This window comes from Jaculus jaculus, chromosome 1, assembly GCF_020740685.1.
Source record: "Jaculus jaculus isolate mJacJac1 chromosome 1, mJacJac1.mat.Y.cur, whole genome shotgun sequence".
Taxonomy (NCBI): Eukaryota; Metazoa; Chordata; class Mammalia; order Rodentia; family Dipodidae; genus Jaculus; species Jaculus jaculus.
In genome coordinates, this window is record NC_059102.1 from 152,771,634 (window position 1) to 152,784,732 (window position 13,099).

The 13,099-nt window shown below is 51.4% G+C and overlaps 2 protein-coding genes across 3 annotated transcripts; both read left to right on the forward strand.

The window, feature by feature from the left end:
• Window positions 1-6,817: 6,817 nt before the first annotated feature.
• On the forward strand, window positions 6,818-8,008 carry Scgb1c1 (secretoglobin family 1C member 1). The gene is made up of 3 exons (XM_004654150.2): window positions 6,818-6,872; window positions 7,278-7,480; window positions 7,852-8,008. The coding sequence occupies exons 1-3, from the start codon at window positions 6,818-6,820 to the stop codon at window positions 7,882-7,884; spliced, it is 291 nt and encodes a 96-aa protein (XP_004654207.1). The 3' UTR covers window positions 7,885-8,008.
• Window positions 8,009-9,635: 1,627 nt separating this feature from the next.
• Odf3 (outer dense fiber of sperm tails 3) lies at window positions 9,636-12,013 on the forward strand. Of its 2 annotated transcripts, XM_004654151.2 has the most exons (6): window positions 9,636-9,744; window positions 9,898-10,098; window positions 10,460-10,561; window positions 10,733-10,854; window positions 11,517-11,657; window positions 11,924-12,013. In XM_004654151.2, the coding sequence occupies exons 1-6, from the start codon at window positions 9,636-9,638 to the stop codon at window positions 12,011-12,013; spliced, it is 765 nt and encodes a 254-aa protein (XP_004654208.1). The 2 variants fall into 2 exon arrangements, with proteins under 2 accessions (XP_004654208.1, XP_012803303.1); XM_012947849.2 differs by lacking the exon at window positions 11,517-11,657.
• Window positions 12,014-13,099: the final 1,086 nt, after the last annotated feature.

Below are 13,099 nucleotides of genomic sequence, written 5' to 3' on the forward strand. Positions count from 1 at the left end.
TGGCTGGTGAACAGAAGACCAACTCACAGCCTATTAGCAGACCACTTCCCCTGCAACATGCTGAATGCAGTTCTTTTTTTTTTTTTTTTTTTTTTTTTTTTTTTTTTGGTTTTTCGAGGTAGGGTTTCACTCTAGCTCAGGCTGACCTGGAATTCACTCTGCATTCTCAGGGTGGCCTTGAACTCACGGTGATCCTCCTACCTCTGCCTCCCAAGTGCTGGGATTAAAGGCATGCGCCACCACGCTCGACTTTGAATACAGTTCTTGATAACATACTAGTTCTCTTACCACATATATGATGTGAATATGATTGACTTGAATAAAGGACATTTGCTTTTTGCTTCGCTGCCAATGAAACTACTACTAGCTCCAAACTGTGTGAATGTCTGCAGAGTCCATGGCTGACACCATGGATCAAAGGTTAGCCTGGTGTTGTGTACTCTGATGGAATAGCTATTACGAGAAGGAAACTCTCTGGAGCTCTGTCTCAAGTCTCCACAACACACTGTTATGAGAGGCGCCAGATCACCAGAACTGTGTGCCTAGAGAGGTAGCAGAAGTTGGCCACCATAGAAACTAGTGTCTTTCTCAAAGGATGAGATGTTAGTGATAGCACAGAAGCGAGCTGAGAGGTGGTAGGTATCAGAGAAGGTCTGTTAAGACTAAGCCAAAGGGCTGGAGAGATGGCTTAGTGGTTAAGCGCTTGCCTGTGAAGCCTAAGGACCCCGGTTCGAGGCTCGATTCCCCAGGACCCACGTTAGCCAGATGCACAAGGGGGCACACGTGTCTGGAGTTTGTTTGCAGTGGCAGGAGGCCCTGGTGCGCCCATTCTCTCTCTCTCTCTGTCACTCTCAAATAAATAAATAAAAACTGAACAAAATATTAAAAAAAAAGACTAAGCCAAAGCATGAACGCTGTTTCTGAGAGCGCAGAAGCCAGTATGATCACAACGCATTAGGAGCGCAGATTAGATGATCTTGTGTATTTGGAACATATCCTCAGTGCTTTAATGATGTTAATACTGCCAGATAAGACTTCAATGAGTTGGCTCAGTGGCTAAGGCACTTGCCTGCAAAGCCTAATGACCTGGGTTTGATTCCCCAGTACCCATGTTAAGCCAATGCACAGTGTGGCATGCATCTGGAGTTCATTTACAGTAGTTAGAAGCCCTGGCACACCAATGTGCAAGCTCTCCTTGCAAATAAATAGATAAAATGTTTTTTTGTTTTTGTTTTGTTGAGGTAGGGTCTTGCTTTAGCTCAGGCTAACCTGGAATTCACTATGTAGTCTCAGGGTGGCCTCGAACTCATGACAATCCTACCTCTGCCTCCCAGGTGCTGGAATTAAAGGCATGCAGCATCATGCCCAGCTAAATAACATATTTTAAAAAAAGAATTCAATAGCTGGGCATGGCAGTGCATGCCTTTAATCCCAGCACTTGGGAGGCAGAGGTAGGAGGATTGCCATGAGTTCGAGGCCACCCTGAGACTACATAGTGAGTTCCAGGTCAGCCTGGGCTAGAGTGAAACCCTACCTCAAAAACAAACATGGCTGGAGAGATGGCTTAGCGGTTAAGCGCTTGCCTGTGAAGCCTAAGGACCCCGGTTTGAGGCTTGGTTCCCCAGGTCCCACGTTAGCCAGATGCACAAGGGGGCGCACGCATCTGGAGTTCGTTTGCAGTGGCTGGAAGCCCTGGCGCGCCCATTCTCTCTCTCTCCCTCTACCTGTCTTTCTCTCTATGTCTGTCACTCTCAAATAAATAAATAAATAAAAATATTTAAAAAACAAACAAACAAACAACAACAGCAAAAAAAATGAAAAGCCAGGTATGGTGGTGCACGCCTTTAATCCCAGCACTTTGGAGACAGAGGTAGGAGAATCGCCGCAAGTTCAAGGCCACCCTGTGACTACATAGTGAATTCCAGGTCAGCCTAGGCTAGAGTGAGACCCTACCTCAAAAATAAGAAGAAAAAAAAAAAGAATTCAATATAAAGAGGTTTTCACTGAGGCACATGAAGTCAAAGGACACAAATGAATGTTAGAGAGCTGGGTAATCAGAATTTGCATAGATTGCTATGATGTATTTTATAATTTAACAAATACAGCCTATTTGCACATCTGAAAAAATTATAGCCAGATACATTGCAAATCAACCTGAAAAACTTGGATTTCATTTTCTGTCAAAGATCTAGATTTCAAATCTTTCTTCCCCCTCTCCTACCCCCCCCCCCCGAGGTAGAGTCTCATTGTGTCTAGCCCAAGCTGGCCTGAAATTCACTATGTAGTCTCAAGCTGACCTTGAACTCACAGCAATTCTCCTACCTCAGCCTCCCCAGTGCTGGGACTAAAGGTGTGCACCACCACGTCTGGATTCAGATCTCAAATCTACTTGCTCCTCCTCTGATCTCTTGCTCTCTTGCTGGTGGTACTCATTAACCAAACTCAACCTGAAGCCAGAAGATTCAGTGCTCCAGATAGAGCAAGGACACTGGGCAGTGAACTCTGAGCCCATGCCCCACTTAAATGTGGATGAATGGCAGCATATGCCAATGAGGACTCAGCAGACAGGCACACTGGTATTGAAAAGATGTGACACTTGGGAAGAAGCGATGAAATTTAGTGACCAGAGCATTAATTGCTGATACACAGAAAGACAGCTAGCTCATCCCAGCTGAAAACCTACTCTATGTAGATCAGCTGACAGAAAGCTGGAAAAAGCTACATTGCATGCAGTTTAATTGGAGAGAGGAATCACCAGTGGAGACACTCAACAGTGGACACTGCAAGCCTCAAATTTGGTCAGCCTGGTCAAATGAGCCAACGGATGCAAAACTGGCATGTCTGTTATGGGGGAACCAACCACTCACTAATTGGACTGGAGGCTCTCTCCATGGGAGGGAAGACATCCCTGATACTGAAAACCTACAACAGGGGTAGTCATGAGCCCTAAGGGTGTAACATCTGCTGGTGTCTGGCTAAATGTATATACTATGCTTACCAAACTTCCCAGTAAGCACTTCTGTTAATGTTCATACCCATATATTAATGTTACTCTCACTTTTGGTTAAACTTTTGGTTAAAGAAGCTTCTCTTTTCAGATGGAAGTGACCTTGAAATGACTCAGAAAACACCATGGTACTAAGAAGTGACAGAGGAGTGCTCAGCACTGAAATATCTCTATCACACTTTCCAAGCTCAGGGTTCATTGCGGAAGAGGTGGCAGAAAGAATATAAGAGCCAAAGGAAGGGTAGGACTCCTTACAACATGCTCTTTCAGACACAAAATGGGCGGATATCCATGACCTTGCAGTGCCTAACACTACCTACATAAGACCATCATAATAGGAGGAAAAGATCATGACATCAAAATAAAAGAGAGACTGAGTGAGAGGGGGAGGGGATATAATGGAGAGTGGAGTTGTGAAGGGGAAAGTGGGAGAGGAGGGAGTTACCATGGTTTACTGTCTATAAATATGGAAGTTGTCAAAAAATTAATTAAATTTACAAAAGACAGCTAGCTCATCTCTATAGCATGACGGGATGTGACAGAGATGCTTACAATGAAGGCAGTTAGTAGGTGAGGTGATGGGTTTACAGTGATTTTTCTTTTTATGATTAGTTCTATGTTTGAGTGAAGTAAGAGCCAAGGCACCAAGAGCTAGAGAACAGGCAGTGTGGCAGGAGCCATCCCTAGGGTGAAAGAACATCCCACGTACAGAGCTTCCAAAGTCACACAGCACCTAGGACCTGCCCAAGGTTGTGATCTTCATGTGTGATGTATTGGGTGGTGTCCCAGTCACATTCCAAGGACAAGTGATATGGATTCACCCTATATTGGGCTTTTTTTAGGAGGAGGAAGTGGGTGCCGCATGTAGAGAGTACAAGTCAAGGGGTGACCATCATGATAGCCCAACAAATGCAAGTGGTTGGATGTGATGTGGATGAGGAAGAGTGATCTGGAAGGACTGGAGTGCTGAGGCACTCGAAGCAGAGCCTGTGCCAGTGCCACCTGTGACCGACTACAACCTTAAAGAGGGACCTAAAGTGGTGGATGACAGGATCACAGGAGAGGAGCAGCCACGGAGTGAGGGTTTAGGATGTGAGATTTTGGGTCATGGTGAATCTTGGGTATTGACATTCCCAAGAAGGAGACAGGAGAGTAAGCAGGGGTAGGCAATGTGGAGACTCTCAAATATCTGCTCATCAATTTAAAAAAAAAAGTTCATTTATTTATTTACTTGATTTTTCTAGGTAGGTTCTCACTGTAATCCAGGGTTACCTGGAATTCACTCTGTAGTCTTAGGGTGGCCTTGAACTCATGGCAATCCTCCTACCTCTGCTTCCCAAATACTGGCATTGAAAGCGTGTGCCACCATGTCTGGCTAAATTTATTATTTTATTATTTGCAAGAGAGATGAAGAGATGAACTCTGGGTACATGCGCCATCACTTTGTGCATCTGGCTTTACATGAGCCCTGGAGAATCAAACCCGGACCAGCAGACTTTGCAAGCAAGTGACTTTAACCACTGAGCCACCTCCCAAGCTCACGCTCAACAATTCTGAGAGGTTGGCAGCAATCCTGTAGCTAACAGCACCCAGGCTGGGCTACAGAGCAACGCTGGCGGCCTGTGCTGCTGAGGGCCTGTGGTACAGCGGAGGAAAACTAACAAACTGGATGCCACAAAGAGAAACCTGCAGCCCAGGCGGTGGACAATACAGAGAAAGGAGATATAAGTTGAGTCAACCTCTAATAGAGTCAGCTCTATATGATAGAACCTTCTGGAAGATTTCAGAACCACGGATATACAGATCCTGTCTTTGGGGGTGCCGCACGGTTGGTCTAGGCTAGGGTCAAGTTCTTAAGAAAACTTAAGAAAACATCTTCCCAGGTGAGCTCCGCAGCAAGGTGTCAGCTGTGAGAGACCACATATAACAATTTTAAGTTTAAAAAAAAGGCCCAGGCCTGACTTAGATAGAGAACTAGCCGGCCAATGTGCTGATCTTTTGCTTCTGTAAACTTTGCTTGCTTAATTGCTGCCTTTCCCCCTAACGTTTTTGAGGAATCTCCACTTCAAGGACTTTGCAGAAACACTCCACTGCGGGGGGGGGGGGGGGGGACCTCTGGCCTGTGACCACCTGCTTAGATAAGAAACTGAGGAATCTCCACTTCAAGGACAATGGAGATGACTTCTTCTACCTGGAGTGTCCCTAGCTCCTGCCCCCAACTTTGCCTGCTGAAACCCCAAACCAATCAGAACTGTTTAAATCAACCACTCATGTGTCTATCCCCTACTTCTTTGTTCGAATTCCTATGTGAACCCCTTCCCCCAAAAGAAAGGGGCTCTCTCCCACTCCCGCTGCATCGGTCTGTGTGGATAGAGACCCTGCTTAAGCTTGACATTAAAGAAATCTGTTGCTTTTACATTCGAGTGTCTCGGCTTCTGTGGTGGTTCTCTGGGTGACTCCTGGGTGACCGGGGGACTTGGATCCTGGTCACAGGTCTTGGAACAACAGCTGAGCTCTGCCCACCATGTGCTACAATAGACGTGGCATTGCACGATTGCCCCTACATTTATGAAATCACATGTATAACTAGGTTTTATCACTTGTGAGTTTAATTTCTCATGAGCAAGGGAGGTTAGAGAAGATACGTTAGAAATAGGAATCCGATGGGCTGGAGAGATGGCTTAGCGGTTAGGCGCTTGCCTGTGAAGCCTAAGGACCCCGGTTCGAGGCTCGGTTCCCCAGGTCCCACGTTAGCCAGGTGCACAAGGGGGCGCACGCGTCTGGAGTTCGTTTGCAGAGGCTGGAAGCCCTGGCGCGCCCATTCTCTCTCTCTCTCCCTCTATCTGTCTTTCTCTCTGTGTCGCTCTCAAATAAATAAATAAATAAAAATAAAAAATAATAAAAAAAAGAAATAGGAATCCGAGAGTGCAAGAAACAGACATCTGGACGGCGCTTGAAGGGCATACAGCAGGGCCTAGAGCAGTGCAGGGTAGGTCGGGGTGGAGGCAAGTGAAGGGTGGGGTTGGTGAAGGATGCCACCAAAATCTGCCCAGCAGTGGGAATCACCGGGCTTCCTGTTCACTGTGTGGGGGCCTGAAGTGAGGAGTGGAATTCTGTGTTAAAGGAGGCTGAGAAGCACCATGTTGAGGAGGCCCATTAGCCACCAGGTGGCAGCAGAGGACAGCAGAAAGGTTGGGCTGTATTCCACATATCCTGATGGGATTCGGTCCTCAGGCCACCTTCCCTCCCCAGGACAGACCTCCTAGGACCTGGGTCTCTGACTGCAGGAAGTACTCATTCCTCTGACCACATATGTCCAGACGGCTCTCCCGCCTGTCACTGCTTTGAGTAGTGGGGAGGCCTCAGTCTTGCCCCTCCCTAAGTACAGACCAGGGCCAGGCATTGTGTAGAGGGGAAGAGGTCCACCCCAAAAGGGAGATATGGGCCCACCCCAGGACCTACCACTGCAACTAAAAGGCCAACCACTGTAACTTATGACCCTAATGGCCAAGCTTAACCAGACCTCTGGTGCCTGGCCTCTTCCCTCGCAGCAACCAGTGCACAGGGCCTGCCTTCTCTAGGTTCACCCCGACTGGGGCTCACTCCACTCACCCCAACTCGTTTGCTAACGACTCCTTATGGGCCACCCAAATCTGCCACTACTTGGCATCCAGGAGGACACAGGGATATGTTCGGTCCAGTCTGGTCTGCCAGGTTCTGATGGACAGATCTGGCCCGCCCCTGGGCAAGGTGCCACCTCATAAGGCATAAAAGCCCGGGATCCCCCGAGCAGCTCCAGAGACTGTCACCATGAAGGGAAACGGCGCCCTTTTGCTGGTGTCCCTTACCCTGCTATGTGTCTGTGGTGAGTCTGTTTCTCGCACATTTAGGGGACTGGGGTCTCTGAGGGGCTGTGATATGGGCATCGAGCAGGCACCACCTGCCTGCGTCATAGGACCATGTACAGAAGTACAGGGACTCCCCGCAGTCTCTTCCTGAACTACCCGACCCCTAACCCAACCACCACCATCTACCTTGACCCAGCTCTCAGAACCCAGGGAAGAAGTGTACCAGGGCATGAGTTTTCTTCCATGGTGAAACCAGGAGCTCAATGGGAAACAGAGTAGCTGTCATTAGTGGTAATAGAGGAGGGGTCTGCAACAGGATTTGGGGGGGTGTTGGGAGGAATGGTAAGAGGAAGATCTTGGGGAGAGCAGAACGCCATGAAGGTCCAGGGTCAGCCCTGGCATCATCTGCCCTTACAACACAGGGCTGGCAACAGGAGAGGAGGACAAAAGCGAGTTCTTCATGGAGTTCCTGCAAACGCTGCTGGTGGGAACCCCAGAAGAGCTCTATGAAGGGCCCCTGGGCAAATATGAGGTCAGCGATATTGCCAAAGCAGCGCTGGAAGAGCTGAAGTCCTGCATTGATAACCTGCAGCCCAAGCACAAGGAGGGGCTTGTTTCACTGCTGGTACTGGGGCTGGGGTTCTCGTCCCTAAACACGAGGGGTTCTTCCCTGGCCCAACCACGCATGACCCCTGATCACCAACCCGTCTCCCACCTTAAGACCTATTTTAGTAAGCTGAGGTGGATACCCCCCAGAGAAGCCCCCCAGGGCCCTTTAGACCTGTTCTTCCCAGTGAGTAGAATGTATGGACTATGTCCTACATTGGCAGCGTGGTCACGCACAACCCTTCCCGGCTGCTGGGAGGTGGGGGATGACCACAAGGCGTGGAAACTGACCAGCCTCCAGGGGTGGACACAGGCCTGTCTGTCTCTGGGGTCTGTGGCTCTCGGCTGCTGTTCACCAGTTCCCCTGGCTCACACACATCTGTCTTCCAGATGCAAGTGCTGGACAGTCCAGAAGACTCCTAAATGGGCCTCAGCCACGGCTTCCAAGAGGCTCAGGACCAGTCACACAAGCAGTCTGGATATGCTGTGCACCACCGCTTCCTCATGAGTAAATTTATCCTCAAACCATTCGATCAATAAAGCCTGCTGCAGCCCCAGTGCTGGTGCCTGTCTCTAGACACACACACACACACACACACACACACACACACGCACGCATGCACCCCGAGAGCACACTGAGGGATATTTGGGGTCATATGCAAAGACCACATGGGAGGGGTTCCTACTGCCAGAGGGATGCACAGCAGCGGGCACACAAGATGAGGGACAGGACTCTGCAGACCCCAGGCAGATGGTGACGGGGCACAGAGGACAGGCAGATAGCCACATGAGCACAGGGAGGCACCTAAGAGGGAGAGGTCTGCAGCAGCAGGACAGGGGAAGAACAGGGGAGCCTAAGCCAGGACAGGTAGACAGGCTGGATGGACCCCATGCAAGCTGAGGGCTGAGCCAAAGACTGGACATAAAGAAGGCAACAGCATCAGCAGCGTATACGCAGGCATCCGGGGTTTGGAAAACAATCTCCCCAAAGTCACTTCGGGAAAGACTCCAGCCCGATCCTCCACCCCAACAAGAGCCCCGGTGTGGTTGATAAAAAAAGCCCCACCAATTCACAAGGACACCCAAGGTCCCAAGAGGTTGGTTTTGCCAGCAGGGATGTTGAAGGGCCAGGCCAGCAGGGTCTGAAAAGGGTCAGAGGGAAAGTAACTTCTACGCCAGCACCCAGCCCCTAATCAACACAGATCTCAACCCATCCTGCGCTCCACGGTCCCTAACCGCCAGAATCTGCATGGCCCCAGTTTCTCCAGTTCAGTGGATTCTAAGGGGGCAGTGCTGAGCACCCTTAGTCCTTGACTACCACCTAGGTTCTGGGCCCTACAACCTCACTACCCTTGCGTCTATCATAGCCACCACAGAATTATGGAACCTGGAGGGTGGGGCCTAGAGGATGAAGGGGGGGTCCATAGTGTGGCTCCCTGGAGAGGGGTCCCAAGAGGTATAGGTGTCTCTGGAGAGTATCTGAAAATGTGGGGGTCGCTGGAGAGGGTGGGGCCGAATGAGAGGCCCTGGGCAAGGTCATTGTCTCCATCACAAATGCTGTGATCTACAACGCCCTGTGAGACAGGCCACATTCTAGAACTCAGTGGTGGGGACCCCTCCCCAATTCTCAAAGCTGGGGAAGAGAGAGAGGCTCTCTCTCATGCTACTTTTTTGGGAATTACCTGGAACAGGTGCCAGGGGGACAGGCCACCTGTGAAGTCCCAAGCTGCTCTACACCTGCTCCTGTACTGAGGAGGTGAGGCCTCCTTGATTGCCCACCTCCTGCGCATGGCATTGCCCAAACTTCTACCCTTGCTAGCTGCCCATGGCATACATAGCCCAGGCAAACCCCACCCCCTTGCCTGCTGGCTCCTCACCAAGTGGCACTCAGTATTCTGAGTGACAGGAACTTGCCCAGGCTCCCTCAGAGTCAAGAAAGTGGTCAGTGCAGGTCCAGAGTGGGCAGCTCCTACAGGACTGGTGCCCCCCCCATCTTGGGGCTGGGGAGGGTGAGCTTGCCACACCTAGTCTCAAGGGCACAGGGACTAGGGTCACAGGATGCAGCTTGCTGTCAGTATCAGCAGAACCAGGGTTGAGGACCTAGGGACCAGGATGAGATGGGCAAGGGTCTCACAGCACCTCGTCACTCTCTTTGTCCATGGACAGAGCCAGCCATGGCAGAGGAGGTATGGGTGGGTGCCTGGAGGCCCCATCGCCCGCGGGGGCCCATCATGGCCCTCTACAGCAGCCCTGGACCCAAGTACCTGATCCCACCTACCACGGGTAAGAGTCTAAGAGCCCGGGACTTGGAGGAGACGGGGGAAAGAACCAGAAGCCAGAGCTGGCATGGCGCAGGGTAGGTCTGGGCTCAATCCCCGTCTCCCAGTGGGGAGAAGGGTGTTTGGCTCCAGTGGCCCTGAGCCCCTGTGCCCACAGGCTTTGTGAAGCATACACCTACCAAGCTGCGGGCACCAGCCTATAGCTTCCGCGGGGCCCCCATGCTCCTGGCGGAGAACTGCTCCCCAGGGCCCCGCTACAGTGTGAACCCCAAGATACTGAGGACTGGCAAGGACCTTGGCCCTGCCTACTCCATCCTGGGGCGCTACCACACCAAGACCATAATGACTCCTGGCCCGGGTGAGTGACCCTACCTGATTCTGGGCCCCGATGTGCATGCCCTCGTATGTAAAGACCAGCTAGCCTCATCCGTCCTGTCCCCTTTCTGCTCTCAGGAGCTGCCATCAGGCCTGGGCAGCAGAGCCCGAGACCTTCCAGTGCCGCTCTGACCTGGAGTCCAAGGGACTAAGCCCACACCAGACCCGGCTCGGGAGTTAGTGTTTACATTGTGGACTCCCCCCAACCCCCTCCCCACCAAATCTGTTCACTGTGTTGGGCCTAGAGGCCTTGTACTTAACTGTTAGGGTATCCTTCATGAGCACCCAAGCATGGGGGGGCACCAGATGCTCGTTGTTCCTGCACCCCTCTTCCCCCCCGCCAGGCGACTATTTTCCAGAGAAATCTACCAAGCATGTATTCGACTCGGCACCCAGCCATTCCATCTCTGCCCGGACCAAGACCTTCCGAGTGGATAGCACCCCAGGTTTGCTGTAGTGCAACCAGTCAACTGGTTGGATAAACTGGGTTTTGGCAAGGGGTGGAGGAAGAGAGGCAGCTCAATGTGGGGATTGAGGGGAATCCCAAAGGGGAAGAGGGGAATGCCAGGAAGGAGCTAGTGAGTCAACCCTAGCCTGAGGCTCCCCGTCACCCACAGGCCCTGCTGCATACATGCTGCCTGTGGTGATGGGACCACATACCGTGGGCAAGGTCTCCCAGCCTTCCTTCTCCATCAAGGGACGCAGCAAGCTGGGCGGCTTCAGTGATGACCTGCATAAGGCAAGAGTCACCCCAGCCAAGGGCAGAGCCTGGACCCCATGCATGACCTGTCTGGCCTTCCCAGCCCAACCTGGCCCTGCAGAGGGTCTTGGGCCTCCCTCACCCTCTGGGATGCCAGCTGCGTGTTGGGATTTCAATTCAGTGGTAGGGAGAGACCAGGATGCCAACATGGATGGCAGAGCAGACACACCAAGAGGTTTGTGAGGCGCTGCCTGAAGGGCAAGCACTCATAGAGGATATAGGAGAAATAATAAGACCTGAGCTCCTTGGGGAAGGAGATGTCCACCAATATTAACAGTCAACGTAAAGGCTCTAGGGTATGTGGATGTTGCAGGTCAGTGGCACCATGAGTTTGTCCTTCCTTTGCTGACCTTACTAGCCCCTGATGTGTGCCCTCAAGTCCAAGACAGTGCTCCAGTAGAAAAGGGGCCTCACACATGCCCTTGGAGAAGCGGTGTGCACAGGACTGGCACCCACTAGGGAGGTTACTGCTACAGCGAGGCTGAAATCGGGAGTGATAACCCCACAGGCGTGTCTGTCTTATCAACAGGGGGATGCGTGACAGCTCCCTTGGTGACTCAGGTTCCCAAACCTGCTCCCTGCACTTTAGGGACACAGGCCCTGGGAAAGTCAAGCCTGCCTGAACCTTCTTTATCTCCCAGACCCCAGGTCCAGCAGCATACCGCCAGACTGACGTGCAAGTGACCAAGTTCAAGGCTCCCCAGTACACCATGGCTGCCCGGGTGGAGCCTCCGGGGGATAAGACCCTGAAGCCAGGACCAGGAGCTCACAGCCCTGAGAAGGTCCAGGAAGAGGAAGCTAGAGGGATCGGGTGAAATGGGAAGAGGGAAGGCAGGGGCCATACATTCCCAGCAGTGGCCCTTCCTGTATAGGAAACCTGAGCCTCTTCCCCAGAAGTTGGCTCAGGGTCCCCAGACACCATGATAGTGTTGCTAGGTACAGTATGATCTTTACACCGCAACCTTGGCTCCAAGTTCAGGAGGGACAGAAGCTCAGCCTTCCCCTGACCTGGGCCAAGAACCCCTCCTCATGGTCTGCTTTCTCCCAGGTGGTCCTGACCAAGCCCTGTGCCCCCATCGTCACCTTCGGCATCAAACATTCTGATTACATGACACCCCTTGTTGTGGATGTGGACTAGCCTGCGCTCCAAGATACTCTCGCAGATTTGCCAGACTAACAGAAGACCTGGCATGTCCTCCACTACCAGGGCCACTGCCAGCCTGGCCCTGCGGGGCACAGCATGTTTATTTGGACAGTTTTGACAAGTTATTATTTTTTTCTATTCTATTTGCTGGTCTTGTTTCCTACCATGTCCAAATTATTTAATAAATCAGATTCCGTATGTAAGAGCTTATCTTGGGGAAAAGACCTCCACCTTGGCTTCTAGGCCTAGAGTTCTTACAGGAAGCATGGGGGCTGAGGGTGGGCTATGAGCTCCTCACTCACAGGATCTTCTCCCTACACAGGTCTTTCTGACAGCCAGGGGCTGAGTTGAATCTAGCCCACACTCAATCATGGGGTAAAACAGAAGTGCCTGACACCGCCATGCTTCTGTGTTCGAAATTTCAGTGTGTGCAAGGCTATGCAGTTGCCTCACACAGGCAGTCCAGACACATCCTCAGCTCACAGCATCACACTGTAACTGGTGATGCAGCCCTTGCCCACCTGAGTAGAGGTCAGGACAAGAAGCCATTCTTACCATGCTGCCTCAAGTTCAGACCACAGTAACACTGATGAGACTGGGTATTATTGCTATTAAATGATGAAGTCTTAGGTTAGGACATGGGCAGGGAAATGGCATCTCAGCTAGACCGGAAGAGAGGGCTGGCAGAAGCTACCAGGAGCTCAAGCCCCATGCAGAACAGGTGGCCCTGCCTGATTCACCCGCACCGGTCTGTGTCCCTCAGCCCTTAAAAGTACCCTCTCATGCCGGGCGTGGTGGTGCATGCCTTTAATCCCAGCACTTGGGAGGCAGAGGTAGGAGGATTGCCATGAGTTCAAGGCCACCCTGAGATGACAGAGTTAATTCCAGGTCAGCCTGGACCAGAGTGAGACTCTACCTCGAAAAAAGAAAAACAACAACAACAACAAAAAAAAAGTACCCTCTCACCATCCCGTGTGTGGCAGAAGAGAATCACACAGCAGGAAGTGATGGGTCGGTGATTGTCCTTTTCAAGGCCAGCTCTAAGGGGTCAACGAGGGAGACTAGGGATTGCTGGGAGAA